At 34.6% G+C, this 18,779-nt stretch overlaps 1 protein-coding gene across 7 annotated transcripts in view; it reads right to left on the bottom strand.

Annotated features, from left to right (window-relative positions):
- Window positions 1-18,779, bottom strand: part of DIAPH2 (diaphanous related formin 2) — a 189,308-nt gene that overhangs the window by 155,990 nt on the left and 14,539 nt on the right. For 2 of the 7 annotated variants that reach the window (XR_013938807.1, XM_080553621.1), the window contains exons 2-9: window positions 17,450-17,482; window positions 14,809-14,985; window positions 13,280-13,384; window positions 8,867-8,887; window positions 3,052-3,191; window positions 1,912-1,986; window positions 1,757-1,826; window positions 944-1,080 (exon numbers count right to left, since the gene is read on the bottom strand). Coding sequence is in view for 6 of the 7 variants with exons in the window: in XM_080553621.1 (XP_080409747.1) it covers window positions 944-1,080; window positions 1,757-1,826; window positions 1,912-1,986; window positions 3,052-3,191; window positions 8,867-8,887; window positions 13,280-13,384; window positions 14,809-14,985; window positions 17,450-17,482 (758 nt within the window). In the remaining variant the exon portion in view is untranslated. Of the gene's footprint in view, window positions 1-943; window positions 1,081-1,756; window positions 1,827-1,911; window positions 1,987-3,051; window positions 3,192-8,866; window positions 8,888-13,279; window positions 13,385-14,808; window positions 14,986-15,364; window positions 15,456-17,449; window positions 17,483-18,779 lie in introns of those variants that run through there. The other 5 variants (XM_080553625.1, XM_080553626.1, XM_080553622.1 and 2 more) reach the window with 5 other exon arrangements.

Genomic DNA, 18,779 nt, shown 5'->3' with positions numbered 1-18,779 from the left:
CTACATACAGTTGAAAACAAGCCAAGAATCAAGCATTAAAATACATACATGATTAATGACTTACCTATGTAAAGTTGAAAAAAAATCAAGAACTAAGTGTTAAAATATCTACAAGAGTCATGTTGAACTATAAAAGGTGACTAGATCTCTAAACAATTGTGACATTCAGCTAAGAAAGAAGACATGGCAAAAACAACTACTACCTTTGCAAACTGTGCAAAGTACTACCAGAAATCTTTCATGCTAGAATTCCCAAATAACCTGTCTTTTCAGAACCCTTATGTAGTGAATAGGCAAAAACATTCTGAAGACAAAGTTCACCATTTTTAATGTTCAGTAAACTGAGAGACTCAATAATCCAAAGCAAACATATGCCAAATGATTATCTTTATTTTACAAAGACAGTGGACATATCTTAACATGTGATGCCAAACTAGTCAATTTCAAAAATCATCAGTTCATCTCCCCTCCTCAGATGCTGATGTCCCAATTGAATTCCTCCCAGTAATGGGACCAGTTGTGCCCCACGATAACAATTTTAAACACTCTAAATCTGATAGCTTTCCTTGTAGCAATTAGAAGTTTGCTATTCCTTAACAATCTTCTCAGGGATATACGAAATAACTTATGCTTTGTTTTTTTTTCAGCAGGTATTTATGAATGTTCATGGCTAAAGTCATCTCTTCTCTACAGTACATCGTTATATCTTTTTCAGACATTTTTCAGGTCATGTTTCGTAAATTTCTTATTTGCTTTTCTCTGATTTAATACCAGATTAATGCATCAGAACAGGTGAAAGTCTCTTCTCATTTAAAATACAAGTAGCATTAAAAAAGTAATGACATAACAGATTACAATTACATATACAAGTTCTCACCTGTGTCCTAGCTGAGAACGCAAGAGCATTCAGAAAAAAAGAATTTTGTTTTACTGTCTTACTTACATGTTCTCCTCTCCAACAATGCAAAGAGCAGAAAGTATTTTCACTGTTTCTGTCATCATGTGTGGTTGCCTTGGATCAATTGCTCTTGATAACAGTAAGAGACTTCTTTCATCTCCTAGAATCCTTTGCAATCCGTACTTAACAAAATAGAAAGCTTACAGTGAAAATAAAATATTGGCCTCAAATTCTCATAATCATCAGATTTCGGAACCTTAGGTATCCTCAGACACATGCACACACTCCATATGAATCTTGGTAACATTCTACTAAAACCTGGCTATTACTGCTTGGAGATGGAAGTCAGACTCCCAGTCTTACATTTAATTTTTTTTCCTAGGAAAACAAAAATCAGTTCCTAAAAAAGATAGCCAACCTTGTAAAATTAGGTACCAGTTCGTATTTTTTATCTGAACTACCTCAACAGTATGAAGAGTTAGTTCTTATATTTCCACCTGTCCTACCCTACCCCATAACAGCCCCTGGGCAAGTCAAAACACACATGCACATACACACACTAAATCACAGAAGTCAAAAACTAAGCTCGTTTTTATTGTATACTTGTAACGGAGCTGAAATAGGGTAGGTCAAAAAAAAAATTAGATTGGCATTTGTCTAATTTTTTTTTCTTCAATTTTCATCAAGTACAAGTTAGTTGGCAAAAAGTTATATTAACTTGAGACCTATATTTTTAAGAGTCTGCTAACAAAAGATATATGAAATTTCCTTGCTTTTCTAAGATTCAACATGCTACATTCATCTTGAAATCAAAAAACTACTATACCAGAAGTTATCTGCATTTTAAGTATTTCTTACTTTATTGTTCATAAATGCTTTGAGGCACTGGATAAGTTTATGTTGATTCTTCTTATCAATATTTTCTTGCCTTGAAAGGGAGAAGGAAAACAACGTAAGTACAATCTTCATGTGCTACCCCATCCCTCCCCCCTTCAAGTGATCTGAGTCCTTACTGTTTCTTGTCCAGAAGCCTTTCCAACACATCCAACATAAGTCCAAGACCTTCGTGTCCAAAATTGTTAACCCAGCTGGAAAAGGGAGGGAAAATGCTTCTAATTATTTCTTAATCAAACCTTAAGCTTACAAAGCTATGTCTCCAGTACTGCTCTCTTCAGGCACACTACTGTAAGACTTACTTTCTAAGAAGTTCTGATCGACAAGACCAATGCTTACTTCCAGAAATCAGACTTTATTAAGACCCATCAGAAAACTCAAGAAAACATTGCAGACAATTGCAGGCAACTCATTTATCCTCTTACATTGTGCTGAGAACTACGTTTTGGTGCCAATACGCACGCGGCTGGGTGTTTCACAGGAAGTGACTAATGGGAAAGAATCCCACATTCACACAAATTCTCTTAATCCTCAAAGTCATATCTGCCTACACCTCTGTGTACCCCCCAAGACCTGCAAAAAATCACTTTGAATAAAACATTCAGAAACTTCCAATCCTCTGGAAGGCACTAACCCATGCCATTGCAAGATCTTTAAAAAAAGTTCAGTAAAACTGATTAAGAAGTTTGTTTAGAAACAAAAAGAAACAGTAACAATAATCATCATCTTTTATCACTTAATTAGCAGTTAAGCTATGATCCTGCAACAATAGAAACGTGGAAAACGGTTTCAGAAACATCTCATTACGTATGTGCACTGCTTTAATAACTTCCCTCACAAAACATTTGTTTCAGAAAAACAGATTTGGTTTACATAGTTCATACTAAGAACAAAGTTTCATGTATAAACTAGAACAGACTTAGGCAACCTGTTGGAGCTAGTCTGAATACAACTGTTGTACCATTTGCATCCAGAGTAGGAACAGAATAAATCATTACAATCAATACAAATTTCATCCTCAAATTGCAGGGTGCAGACAAGATTTTGATATTCAATCATCCTATTTGATATCAACGTGTTATTGGCTACTGATGTAAAATGAATTCCCACCTTTAAAAGAAGGGATCTCAGAACTTTCAAAACCAACCCTTTTTAAAGCATTAATGTAAAGGCTCTGGCAAAAAAAAACAAAAATAAAAACCGAACACTACTTTATACTGATAAACAGCATGATGAAAACCAGAGCAGAAGTTACTTACCTAACTGGATTGCTGGTTAGAGACACTCTCAAAGACTCTAGACAATTAAGAAGCTTTTCCTCTGCAATTCCAGATCGCAATTCATGAATATATTCTTGTGAGGACAGCGTGCATTCATGCTTGCTGTTTTTCAGTCCACCCTATCACAGAAGAGAGAATGCTGCTTAACAGTCATTGTAGCATTTAAGTAGATGGTAACACACAAGCATGTCAGTATTTCCACATGCATTTTAATATCGCTGTTTTCCCTGTACAACTATTAAAGACCCTTGCCTGATTTTTGAAAAATGTTTAACAGGTTAGATTTTGTATCACAAGGGTAAACACATTTCTGGAATCTTTTTCACTTCCTTGAAGAAAGTCCATGGTACCACATGTTGGATATAAAAACGTACTCTTATAGTTCAATTGTATTAACATATTTGACTGCTTAAGACAATCTTATTTAGCATTTGCTTCACCATACTGTATTAGAAACCACCACAAATGCACTCCAAACCCCCACAGTTGTTGTTAAGCTTATCATTCTCTCTTTACCTTTCTTCAATATTTGTTTTTATAGCTGCATTACCATATCCTGACACTCAAATTCTCTCTTCTCGAGAAAGAATAGCAAGTTAAGCCACTGAAGATGACTTCAAAAAGGAGCTGGTATCCACTAACTGTTAAATTGGTGTTTTTAAAACCATGCAAATACATGACTCAATGATTTCTTGTTGTAGCAGAACTCCCTGCTTGGTCACTAACAGAGATCCCTAGAGGATCTTATTCGTTACAAAACAGAAGAATGATGTAGAAGATTTCACAAAGAGCTCATCTCCCTGCTGTAGTGCTATTACAGAAGAATAACCATGTACAAAGGTATTTCAGTATACCTTTCAGTATGTCAGTATTTCAGTATTTCAGTATATGTTATTCAGTTTTTAGAGCTGTAGCATTCAAAACCATGAACAATGCTCAAAACATTTTACCAAAAGGTGCAAATAACCCTTTGCAGAGCTCTGATCAGTTGTAGAAAAGTAGGCTTATCTTCAAAGTGTGGTTATCACTAATAGGCAGTTGTTAAAGCTCCTTACCTCTCTACAGTTGAAGAGAACCTGATAAAGTTGTGTCATGAGTGTAAAGACAATATTAAAAATGTCTGACCCAAAAGAGGATTTGCATGCATTTAGTTTTATTTGTATCAGGAAGTTCAAATGCTGCAACCTTCCACTTGTGCCTCTTTCAGAAAGCTACACGTTTCATGAAGTTTGTTTTGCTTTATTTAAATTCTTAACATTCATGTTCCAACAATGACACTAAATATGGTTGTTGACAAAATAATGCCTTTTCTACATTAAAGTTAATGATTTTGACCTACATATAACCCAATGTTAATTCATATAACAACTATTAAAATGTTCACAGTATATATTCAAATATATACAACATCAACAAAACAACAATCTGACAGGGACTGTGAATGTATTAAGACAAGAGTGCTCTCATGCCTGTGTCAGCTTTGGAGATGTGGACATGAATAGTGCCTTTAGCTAGACAATGCATGCCAGTTACACAGAAAAGGACTAGGAGAGCGATGAAGATGAGAAATAGCATGTAAAGGAACTATAGTCTGTCAATATCAACTTTCTAAACAAAGAAATGCTGTGATGCAAAACATACGCTTGGCTTTAAATCAAGGAAGCATATTAGCACTATGTATTAAAAAATCATAATAGTACTGCAAAATCATTATTCTCAAAGTCCGTAATGTAAAGAAGTGGAAAACAGGAACAATTTCATGCAGTTCATTGCTTTGGATGGAAACCTGGAAAAGATTATATGTGTTACTATCACTATCTGCATTGTACTAGATGCAGATTTTGTCATCTCAGATGTTCCCTAAGAGTGTAAAAAAATACAGAAGCACTGCTCTAAGTCACAAACATATATACAGAGATAATGGAAGCTTCAACCATATGTCTTTACATATTAAGTTAAACCCTAAAAAAAGCACTCCAAAATGCAAGACATATTTGGTTTTCAAAAGATGATTTCCTGTGTCTAGCCCTTCCACTGTAGTTTGCTGCAAACTCTAAAGAAGTACCTACACAGATGAGGCATTTAAGACTTTTTTGTAATGTTTTCTTTTATACGTAAACTTGGTGTGCTCTTGCTGCCTCTCTTTCATAGGCACTTAGGACATTAGTGAGGATCCTCTGTTCTATTTCCTTGCTTCCGTAGAACTCAAGATTCCTTCAAAAACAGGTAAAATTTATCAACAGGTGAAAAGTTGCAGGAATTGGAAGCATGATCTCCTAAGCCTTCTTATCATGTTTTATGGAACAGGTGTACTTCTCCATTGTTGGCACGACTAAACACCTTTAACTGCATGACAGTAAGAAACCATCTCAGCTTCCTTCCCCCCAACCCTTCAAAAACAGATTATCACTAAAAGTGGCTCAAAAAATCCATTCTCAAAGCCTTTTATCCAAGTACTCTAAATCATACTAGAGAATTCTCGGCTTCTCAACAGGATTACTTCGTTGTTTTCTGCAAGCAATTTGTCAGTCTCATTCCACTCTTCTTTCCTCTAGCCACGCTAAACTCAAGTGCTACAACCAGGTGCTATTTCTTTTGTTTCTGTATTAAGACCATTTTATTCGAATGCTATATTTAAGTACTGCTATGCCTTTATATGGTTCATATTTTAATATATATATTTCAGTTATTCTGAAAGCACAGCCTAGAAAAAAAATGGAATACATGGTCACAGTTAAGTATAGGCTTTACGTGAGAGCTTCTGGTAAGACTGAAGGCAAAAGTGAAGTACAAAGGGATGTAGACGGCTAGGTCCCACACTAGAACTTCCAGAGATTAAATCGAGCATAAGATAAAAGATCTTAGAAGTAACTTCACAACCGGTCACCTCAGTATTACAACTGAGGTATATAATTATTCATTTATGATCACTCAAACGAAAGCTTGGACCACACGTTTAAAATCCTTCTCCGAGGAAGTCAGAAGTTAAGTTTAAGGAAAAAAATAAGCTTAATGAAACTCTGGGAAGTCTCACCAAAAACAATTGTATGAAAGAAAACCCAGCTTGCTTTCTCAAGAAAAAGGGTAAATCTAACGAAATCAGCTGTGTGCTATACACATTTCAAGGTTTAAGGGACAGCAGTAACAAGACAGATACCTTACAGCACAGAACATAACAAAAAATCAACTGAAGTATGGCTTTCTCTCTACATGTTTAATTATTCCTTAGAAAAACAGACAATAATTAAATATTTAAAATATTTTTATTTTAAGTTTCTTATTCTACATTGGCTACAGGTGCTAGACAATAAATTCTTCCCCCGGTAATTTAGTAAATGTCAAAAGGGTCTTCCAAAGTGCCCACCTTCATACACTACTAAGGTTTTATCGCCAGAGGAGGCCTGTAAACAAGGTTAGAAGCCAGTATCTAACAAAACAGGAACACAAAAAAGCATTTTAACCTTCATGAGGAATATACCAGTATTCTCTCTACTCTGTGCTAAAGAACTATGAAGCACCCCTACAGCAAACAGATGGGCTGAAACAGTTAAAATACGAGACCAGAAAAATCTGAAAAATCAGATGAAGAAGTTTTAACTATGTTGCTTCCATTAGACAGGCATTTTTTACTTCAGGGAGAATGCCGGTAACCAGTACATTGACTAGAAATCTCACAATATCATAAGTGGTCACTTCTATCCAATTCACTATACCACTGGTACCAGAATACTTATTAATGAAGTCAAAGTAGTAGCTTATATTCCACCCCCATCACCTCACACCAAATGACTGAAGAGTTTTTACATACCGTCTATTAATGCAATTCTATTGCTATGTCATGCAAATGAACAACTATATTTTAATTAGAGCGTAACAACAAAGGCAGATAAGACAACAGAGGGAGTGCTCAGCGACCTTCTAAATCCTACATACTTGCAGCACATTTTACTCAGAAAAGCAGTGCCCTTTTTCAACCTATGAGTAAAAATATTCTATCATCTCCTGTACTAGAAGCTGAAACTCTATATAGCACCTATCCACTTTACCCCTTAGACACTAGCCAGACATGCTAACTCAACCCAACAAAAACAGAACCTAGTTCTACCTCAGATATCTATGTTAGCATCTTACAGTTAAGCATAGCTGTGCCATTTGAATGCAGTTCTCTCTGCCTTTAAAAGACAAGAAAGCTTGTTAAATTGGCAGCTCATATGACAAGCAGGCACCAATGTTTGATGTCCCGAATAAAACTCAAATGAATTAAAGCTCCAGGTTCTCCAGGAACAAGCAAACCTCTTCTCTGCAACTGTACTAGAACCCATCAGTATCAGCATCAACAGCATCATCAGTCCAAAGTTCTCCTCCTTTCTAACCATAAAATCTGTAGCTTTTCAGAAAAGTAACTACATACAATATATACAAGTGTCAACCTTTTTGTAAACAAAGTGAACAAGATAGTTGTCAGTCATCCAGAAGGCTCAGTCTGCCTGGAGGCATGCTGGTCTGGAACTTGGGGAGCAGCAGGTGGATTTATTTTGTTGTGTGTTTATTTATCATTCTCCTTCTCAGAGTACAACACCAGTGCTGTCAGATGCACTCAATTTCCAACGGATGAATCCGATAAAAAACAAACACTGAGAATAAGCACAACATGCATTCTTCAAGCCATTATATGTATGCATAAGCCATGCTTTAAGAGGGGCATTTCTTAATTTCCTAGTTACTTGTGCAAAAACATGCTTTTAATGCATAACTAGTAATTCACAGTCTGACAGAGAAAAAGAAAAGGCATGCAGAAAATGACATTCTGGTATATTCTATTCCGCATATCCCAATTTCCTTTATAAAATAATCTCTTCACAAAGCAGCTGTTCAGAGCAATTCATATTACAAGGAAATGACATGGGAGCAGGAATTATTTGAAACTGGTTTGAATGCATATTAATAAAAGAACCTCTGAGGTAATGATTTTTATGGTGTTGTTTTTGTTTGTTCGTTTTAACTACAAAATAGAAACATTGAATATGACCTAAGTAGCAAACCTCGCAATAAAAAAATATAATAAATAAATAAAAAGCCTGCTTGGCTACAATTAAAGGCCACCCATAACTAAAGAGAACATCTTTACTTTCAGGCATTATTTAAATTGTAAATGTAATTATTCCCAGAAAGTCATTTTGATCCTTTTTCCTGAATTTAGTCCTGATAAAAGAAGCATCAAATACTTGTTTTAAGAAGTCAAATACTAATAAATTCAACCATGACAATATAAAACGCAACCAAGCACATACTAAGGCAATAGCTATGCTGCCTATACTACTTAATTGACCTTCTGAATCCTGTGTTAATCCTATTTACACTGATATCCAGGAGCTGACATTTTCACAGTGAACTATGAATGTTAACAACTAAAACATTACAAAAATCCGCATCTAAACAGAAAGAAAGAAGTCAAAGACTAATTTCAAGGTTCAGTTGATTGCCTTCAGCACAAAAGCATGACAAGCCTAAACTGTATTGGTTGCTCATGATGAGCAGATGAATTCTCAGAGTTGCAAGTCTCTTGAAATAGATCCCTAAAAACTTAAAATGGATCCCTTGGTGCAATAAATAATTTTATAGTGGTAAGTTAAGTCCGACTGTGGTCATAAATAATTAGTCTGATGAAGTAAGGATGCACTTATGCCCATGGAACTTTTAAATCCATGATGAATGTCTAAATTATTCTAACCTACTCTCTAGAAACCAAAACGTATTTATAATAAGAAAACAAAACTATCATGTTCATACTCACCGGAACTTTACTTCCGACTATCTGCATGCAGTGGCCAGCCAAGAGAGGTTATTGTGTGAAAAAGATAATAATAATAATACATAAATAAACACAGCAAAGTACTTAGTAGGATGTAGTATCACACAATTTTTTTCACTTTAATCATTAGTAATAATTACACTCTTATTATTTGATCAAAATGTTCGAGTTACATTTTCTCAACAGGAAAACAGAAGTTCTACTGTAAGAGAAAGAATTTGAAATTTTTATGTTCCACTGCTGAATCATCAGTATTTCATACTTTTACAAACAGCTAAATATCTAGCCTGACATCCATCTCTGGAGAGATTAAGAGATATGCCATATTGTTAAAATTACCAGGTCAGACACTGTATATATGACACTGAGAAAACTAGAGAAAAAAAATAATGTCATACTGATTTTCTTGTTTTTACAAAAATTCATTTACCACAGTACTTTTTATCTATTTAGATGATGTCATCATTGAATTTAATTAGATTTTCATGATCAAAAACATAGCCTACCATTACAAATCTAACTCATACTTCAGAAAACCTCGTGCCGTTTTTTTTTTTAACTGCTCAGTATGGATGCTTTTACATGGGTAATTAACCAGTGATTTACAGACTGGCATTTTCTCTTTTTCACCATGGTACAGCAGGTCTGCATATTCATGAACACGAAGTTGACTTCACACAGGATCAACACTTGGCAGAAAGGCAACACACCTCTGCCCTGTTCTACCAGTTTGTGTAAATGACCATGATCCTGTAAGAAACTATGGACTTCTGCCTAAACATTATAGGCCTTTTCTCGTCAGCTATTTGCTACAATCTGAAAGCAGCCCTTTTAACTGAAAATCCACGTTTATCCAATTGATAGCCTGAGACGGTATGATTTTCTTCCAATATCTGAATTTGACGGTATCTGTTCAACATCTGCCTGCTTCATTTTCTACTTTTATCTTTTCCGTAACTCTTTTAGGAACTCTTTCAGAAGACAGTCCTCTCAAGTCTTTCACAATCATCTCTTCTCTCCTCTTACTGACGAAGCTTCCTCCAGAAGCACAAGATGCAACTGTCATCACCAGACAGGCAATCTTTCTTCCTAATTTACAACCTTCTCTCACCAATGTTCAAGTCATTCAATATGACATAAGATGTCACCAAGATCAGTTCTGAAAAAGAATTCTGAGCCTTCACCATTTCCCAGGTACAATTTCCACGGTCTACAATGCTTCTCTACAAATGAGAGAAGAAATCAGAAGCCCAGATAATTACTTCACATCAAAGGATCCAGCTTATTCGCTTCCATCCTTCCTCTGTCCCCCCAAGGAAAAGGAAAGCTTTTTTTCATCCTTTAAAAATCAAGGATTCCTTCTCACTCAGAACTCTGAGGACGGCACAGTGTTTCAGAAAAGCATGGCCAACAAGCTGCAGATGGCACACAAGGCAAAGAATATGAAGCACCAATTTTTAAGTAGGTTAAGACAACATGAGCAAATAAGAGTGATACTTCAGATGAATGGAGAGATCTCAAAGGCTCTAACTAAAATGATCATGAGATGGAATTGGAAAAAAAGTCGCATCAATTGTCCAGTGTGCTTCATGAGCGATGAGCTCTAAGCAGAAGAAAAGGGCAAAGTATCTTCAGTACAGAAAAGAAGAGAGATGAACAGTTATCTGTGACCAAAGAAAGGGAAAAATTTTAAGTAACATCATTTTTTATGCAGTCAGCATTTCCATGGAAGACAAAGCTGAAGACGGCCCGAGGAAAACAAAGCTTGCCAAGTCAAGATGTGGTAAAAATTGGTTAGAGCTTGATTTCAACTAAGTCAAATAGTAGTTTAGCCAAACAGAAGATGCAATTAACAGTGAAAATGAAGTTTTGCTTTATTATAAGATCCCAATCAATATTTTACAATTGAGTTCTACTTCATACATTTTTAAGTCAATTAAGATGCTAGCTATTTTCAGGCTAAGAAGCTACAGACAGGTCATTCATGTCTCTGAACAACCTTAAATATTCCATTCAGATGGTGTGATTCAATTGCAAGGAGCACACAGAGTTAGATACAAGCCCTTTTTCTGTTAGAAAAAAATATTCTGCTTATCTATAGAACATCCATACTGGAGCTGATTTAAATTAAAAGCATATATTCATGCATTTTGGGATTTATTTTCTTTCCAATTGTTAGTGGCAAATGTACTCCCAGTTGCTGCAGCTCATATGGTGGGCAGTAATGCAGTCTGTTAAAAATTTTCAATGGTTAGACATGCCATGCTTTTCTTACTTTACTACTGTATTATGGTACTCAAGGAGTCTACATTTCAATACCTTTATATGCATGGGAGAGAACCATCTCCTAATTGGTTTTGGGAAAGAAATGCAAGTACTCGCATTGAGAAAATTTCTACTGCTTCATTAAAAATATTTTTGCTTATAAAAAAAATTAAGATTTAACATTGATTATCTAGTAAAAACAAAACATTAGAACACAATCCATAATTCTCAAGACAGTCTGGCAAAGCATATTAACTGAAAATTTCATGATATTTACTGCATAAGCTTGAATAATTTTCTATTAACCTGTATATTTAGCTAAACAATGCTTAACACACTTGATTACTTAAACAAAACTTGCAGTCTTTCACTCTGTCCTTTAAGGTTAATACGTGCAAGAACATCACTCCTCTTAGCAGGGTAATCACCATTTGCACATTGTAATAGAAACTTTTCCTCATTTAACTTTTTAATATATAATGCAAAGCATTTAGGTTTAATAATTGCATGTGATTCTAGTTTTTTTTTTTTTTTTCCTGAAGTTTAACTACAGCAAGCTGATTTTAAAAGTTAGAAGAAAAAAAAAGCTTACTGTGTCATTTGCAGTCTATTCTTACAAATTCACTAGGTAGACACCAAAAATAATCTTATTCTCCGCTCCATTTAATTAAGACACAAATTACTATTTAATATAATGTTATCAGTATCTTGCAATCAGGCTCCAGCATGTAGAGCTGCTAGTGCTGTTGCCATAAGGTGTTTCAACAATTATTCAACACACAGGCTTCGTGTCTAGTAAGCCACTGTTTGCAATAAAAGGTTAAGTGTGAAAAAAGGATGAGATTCATCCTAATTTCGAAATAAAACCATATACATTATCTAATTCTATTGAAGAACCACGCTGATATCAAATCTGGTAACTTGAAGAATACTACTGCCCCTTAAATATGAAAAGCTAACCCCTTCCACCACTTGTCCCCGGTGCTGATAAGCAGTTCTGACAATATTGCAATTAACTCAGTTCCTTAGAATTCAGTACTATAGTAGTTCTTTGAAGTTCTATATGCAGCAAACAATATATACAGCAACAATATATACAGCAAACAATGGCACAAATCAGGATACAAACTATTTCTAGTGAAATTACATCCATTTGCATTTGTGTTTTGTGCAATACTCATGTAGCCTTGTGATGTATTCTCTTATTACATAAAAGAACTGTATAGTTCTTTTTGCATATTGCCATAGTCAATTTTCTAACACAGAAAAAGCATTACTGTTTTATTTTATAACTACTTAGTACTAATATTCCTACTACTGAAGAAAATAAATTGTAGCTCATCAGCACTTGAGATGATGTTGCCACACCCTAACAGCTGTTCAAGCATATACTAGTTCTCTTACACTTATTTCTATTACCCCAAAATAAACATTTTCAAAAATTCTCCACGGAGAATCCATCAACTAAGGGTTAATCAGTCACCTTTCAGTACAGACAATAGCCAACACAAATAAAAGGTCTGAAAAATACTTTTCTACTTGAAAACAGTTTCAAATGGTACTTTAAGACCATCTCTTCACTACAGGAAAGTGAAAAGACCATGGTACCTTAAGACCATCTTTTCACTACCTTCATAGTGTATAAAATGATTAACAGAATATTTAACACAATTTTCAAGCCAGCTACATATTCAAATTAAGCTAAAATATTGACTTTATTTCTAAGTAATTTCAATATTGTGGCTGTCTAACACTGCAAATTGCACATCCAGTATGTATGCCGTTACTTAAATCATGAAGTCATGCTGTCCTTTCCAAGTACTTTTGGTTCAAAAAAAATCATACAAATTGCATAAAAATACTTTCTAGTTCTATTATCCATTACTCTACATCAGTGAATTTGAAATTTATTGTGGTTTACAATGAAGCAGCACCTTTTCACATTGCCCAGCAACTCAAATGCAAACACTTCATACCCAGCTGCAGGAGTTTCAAAGTACACTAGTAAGCAGATTTTTTTTCCCCTCCTACCAATCTTAGACGGTAAATCGGAAGTTTCATCTTCATATGCATAACCCTCACAAAGCTAAGCTTATTAGTTTCACTTGTTTGGGAGAGGCAACTACTTACAGATTTGGCAGTTGCAGAAATGTACTGGACAACCATCTCACGTTTTGTGGTCAAGTCTTTATCTCTTAAAGGAGCTTTACGGTCTTCATTTAAATTCATGTCTTCCTGTAAAGAAAGAAACCATCGGGATTTTATTTAATATTTTTGAATTTCCTATTTTTATACTCTTTTTCTTGTACAAAATGCTCATTTTTAAGCAGAAGTGAGTTTTTCCAGCATATCTGCTTTAGTCAGTTTAATTCTGATCTGATTTTCTAATCTAATTCGGTCCCTTAAAGTGCCTGTTATTTTCAAGAGTTTGTCAAAAATATGATTACATTGAAAGCAATTGCCGTTAATAAAATTTTGCTCAAAAAATAAAAACAGACGACAATACTCATTACATAAGTATTAACTCTCATCACATTCCCGTGCCTTTTTTTTTTTTTAATAAAACCACAAATTTTATTACAACTAACAATGTTCCTGCAACATTGCTTCTACCCAGAAGGCTCAGATTACATGTACTATTAGCTTGCCACTGGGGTAGATGTATGTTCCAACTGATGTATTTAAAACAACCTTGAAAATCCAAATACCCTACTAGATATGTAATATGTGTAAATGCCTGCTTCAACTTAATAATTAAATAAAAAATGCAGCCGTTACTAGCCATGACTGTCTTGCCATTAAAAATCAAGGTTACATCAGATTAGCAGCTAAGACCATTCAACGCTACTGCAAGAACTTAAAGTCAATAGGTTTTTCAGAGAACCACTAGTCTCTGGAAGACTGGTCTATTGTCTCCTTCAATTAACATTACTTGGAAAAGTCAAAAAGGAATCCTTTAATGTAATAAGCAAATCAAGCAAATGATTGTCTTTCAAACAAAAATGAGAGTCTTTCAAACAAGCTTCATTAAGAAGAGAACTGTGCAATGGAATGGGACAGGTCTTAGGCCATGCTGGCTGTGTGGAAATTTATGACAATTTTCAAGAATGATACAGAAAACAGTACCTAAAGCAATCTCAAAAGGTTGCCCTTCCTGATGCTTTGTGTACCAACACCAATGTGCATGACAGAATTAGTACACATCTATTTCTAAAGTTTGTTTCTATACTACTAATAGAAAGCATGCTTGTGAGTGGAATCACAAACCTTGACAAGTTCACCTAAGAAAAAATGATCAGGATTATATAAAATTCAGCTTTGAATAATTATATAATTGAGAATTAATGGAAATTATTATTTTCCAAAGGTATTTACTTAAGTTTATTAAAAACAATCCCTCAACAGCAGTGTCTAACTACCACAACTAAGGCATACAGAGATTATCTTAATGAAATAATCCCCAGTTTCTCCCACTTTTTTTTCTCCTTTTTCCCTTTATTTTCTCTGAAGAAGTAGTCTAAGAAACCTGTACAGAAAGGATCCCATCACTCAGAGTTATTCAGCTGTTTACATACCAGAACTTCCAAAACAACATTTTAAACTTACTACTACATTAATAACATGAAAATCTCATAAAACAATTTGGCATGTCATCTTACCATCATTTTTTCAAAGAGATCCATAACTTCTTTTTCTGATAAGTTCATGCAACGTTCATCAACAAGTGCCTGGGAAAGTGGGATTTCACTTATAGTTGGTTGAGCATCGATAGGATGCTGAATAAGAGGTTTCTCTTTTTTCACTGCTGATTTTCTGAAGCTTGTTATTCTGTCACGCTGTAAAGATACCCATTTAAAAATAAGCAGAGACAAACAGAAACATATGAAAACAGAGACATTAACTCAATTACATGATAGTAATACACGCATATTTTTAGTTCATCTCAGCAGCGGAGATAAAATTCAAACTACTTTAAGTAATAATTCTCTTACATTCAGAGATTAGTTTTCACAGAAAAAAAAAAAATATTTCAGGTAGATTCACAACAGGTTACATGCAAATGCAGTATGACTTCCTAACAGTTTCAAAAGTATACCATCTACATTAAATTCTTAGCATTTCAAAATCTCGAGTTGATCTTCTGTCATTACTCCCTAATTATTCTCATAGTGAGTAAACATGGTACCACAAAGGTCATGTCCAATGTTCCTTCACCTGAAGAGCTATAAGCCTTTGGAGGACAACTGAAAAAGCCAGCGTTGGGAAGGAGCCACTCAAGTTCATCAGGCTTATAAAAAAAATCCTGCTGAAGTAAAATAAAGTTCATAGAGGAATTAATGCTCCTAGTTCACAACTCCTTGAAGTGCTTTTGAGCACAGACTCCTGAAATTAGCATGTAATTTTAAAAAGCCAGGTAAAAGATTACTCACATAAAAGCAGCCATCCATAGTTAAATACACATAAAGGACATTAGTGAAAGCATACCATATAGTTTGCCACGACATTTCACTGGTTAACACTGACTTGGTTTATGCCTTATACCCCCCCCACACACTTTTTTTTTTTAAGCATGCTTATTCCGTTAATTTGTTAATATTGGAAACAACCAACAAGCACACCTTCCTCATAAGGCCATTTGTTATCGTATTATTTAATATCTAACTCTATCCTAAATAGAGTTAGATACAGACTTAGAAATTTTTTACTTCAGTAAAACCATCTTTATAGATAGGTGTATATATATATACACACACGTATGAACATACATATGAATGGAATGTTATATGTATAGAAATTTTGTAAATTAACTGTTTGCATCAACAAATACTAGTATATTTGTTTTAGGCAAGGAACAGCCTTATTAAGATGTGCTTTCATTTACCAGCAGCTTACGTAGGGTTACCAGTATCATTCATAGCGTTTATTGCACTATCTATCAAGACATATAAAACAAAATTTATGTTGTCTATAATTAACATATGCGAGGTGTGAAAAATCCAAAGGACTATTTCATTTGTAGGAAACAGATTAATTTTAAATTAGTCCAATCTGGAAGGGAGAAATTTGATTAATTGCGTTTGAAGACAGGCAAGAGCAGTTGTTCATTTATTTATCCTGTTTCATTTTGTTGTGGTAGTAGTGTTTTTTTTGTTTGTTTGTTTCAGGGTTTTGTTTTTGTTTGTAGGTTTTGTTTTGAGATCCTATTTGAGACTGTTGTACTTTTGAACCTGAAGTATCCCCAGATAAGCTGCATGTCCTTTGAACTTTTGGGAAGTTATTTTTTTGTGTTTGTGGTTTTGAGAGGAGTGGGTTTAGATTCTTTCCCCCCCCCCTCCTTAGAAGTCTTACATTTGTGGACAGAAACACATTACCTAAAAGGATATTGTCAAATTTTTAAAAAATGCAACCATTTTACACTAATCACATTTTTCCCTGACAAGAATAGTTACGCTTCTTTGAAATTAAAATTAGGACATATCCTACTGAAAAGGCTACAATATGTAACATAATGCTGGCAAAACAACACCCAAAATTAACCAATATACATCAAATGCAGTTTTACTCCTCACTTACATTAAAGTGCCCTTTCAGCAGTTATGAAGAAGTAATTCACGATCAATTTCACTGTACTGTGATCCATTTGAAATACACATCATTAACAATAAATTTGTTTAATCAGATTGTGATGTAAGATTGCTTTAAAGACATAAATGAATTTTACGTATGATTACTAGGCACAATTTCTTCGCTTCAGGTATGTAAGTGATGACTAAATAGCCAGCATGGCTTAACTATCATACATAGAAAATAGAATTTGATAGTTTTACTGCAATCTATTTTGAAATTATGAAATAATATCAAGTATATGCAAGTATTCAAAATTATCTCCTTGGTGCTATTGAATACAAAGTTCCTCAACATACAGTGTACTATTATTAGCCAAAATAGTTCCACTTGAATCATGTAGTTACTAACTTCAAAGAAACACTGCAGACCCTTTACTGTTAAAAAGAAGGCCAAAAGAAATAACACCAGTTACTTCCAGAAAGTTTAAACACATCTACAGTATTACCAAAGCATTTAGAATATGGTTAACGATAACAATTTGGAGAAACATCTTTAACAACTTTTCTTCAATTGAAGTTATAAGTGAAGGTCCTTAAGTATAGTAACTGATTTTTCTAAAACCCAACACTTAATATCCTTATAAGAACATGTTATATTGTCCACAACATTTGGAATAAAATAGCATGCAGTGTGTAGTTATCGTTGCAAATTAAGATATTCCGAAGACCTTACCACATCATCTGCCAAAGTTTTTATTTGGATATTCTATTAAAAAAAGACACACACACAAATCAAAGAAACAAGACAAAATTACCTACTGTTTTAGAGTAAAGTCTATATTCCATCTATCCTAACATTTAAAAAGCACCCAAAATTTCAGGAAGTGTTCTAACACAAGCACAACTACATGAGTATGGAACCTGATGTATGTTATCAAAAAAAACAGGCTTATATCCCCTTTCACCCTGTCTTTCAACCAGTTAACTCACAAAACTGCAGCATGTATAACTAACACCTCTACTATTCCGCAATAAATAAATAAATAAATAAATAAATAAATGCAATCTCTCTTTAAACAGCTTTCCAAGACAAACTTTGAATAAGCTGAATCAGCAAATAGCTATGACAATCTCAGTTTTGACAGCTGTCGAGATTTGAGCTGAGAATTTACTGTACCCTAGCTTTTTGATCCTTATATCATTTTAGCACTGTCTCATCTCCTAAATTCACCTCAATACTCTCAATAGTGAGTACCATAAATTGATTGAAGAAGTAATGTTAAAACCAGTCACTATTATCTATGCCTCCCTATTCTCACTTTTTCACTAACAGTAGTAAAAACCTGCTGACACAGATCACAAGTGTCGTATCTTTATCAGCCAAGAAAGCAATCTTTATTGCACTACCATTATCAACAATCACATCAAGGAAGAGTAGGTTAATAAGCATTACCTAGGAGGAAAAAAAAAAAGAAAAACAATTGCTGTATCTGAAAAAGTGCAGTAACGGGTCAGTGACACAGCCCTACAAGTCACTGCTTCTAACCAGCAATCCTTGGGCAGAAGGACTCTTTGCTCCTTGGTTATGCTCTCACCAGCCAAGACGTTCAAGGTGCTCAAATTAGTTCAATATTAGTGGAAATGAACTTGTAACCGTTCAACATATACCATATAATATTTTATTTCCCCTGGTGGAAGATGTTAATACACAATACTGGTTTTAATTCCACTTTCTGTCTCAGCTACAGTTGCCATTATTATATTTCTGAAGACAAAGAAATGTGCAAGAATATAGAAATACTGGAAGAAGGGTCAAGGCATGAAGGAGAGACAATAGGTTCACACTTCAAAACCTGAATGGAAATGAACTTTTTACTCAGGCAGATAATGACAGGACAAGGGGGGGAATGATTTTAAACTAAAAGAGGGGAGAGTTAGACTAGACGTTAGGAGGAAATTCTTCACTCAGAGGGTGGTGAAACACTGGCACAGGCTGCTCAGAGAAGCTGTGGATGCCCCATCCTTGGAGATGCTCAAGACCAGGCTGGATGAGGCCCTGGGCA

The sequence above is a fragment of the Anser brachyrhynchus genome (genome assembly GCF_964034855.1).
Source record: "Anser brachyrhynchus genome assembly, chromosome: 13".
Lineage (NCBI taxonomy): Eukaryota > Metazoa > Chordata > Aves > Anseriformes > Anatidae > Anser > Anser brachyrhynchus.
This window is presented reverse-complemented; position numbering and strand designations above follow the sequence as displayed.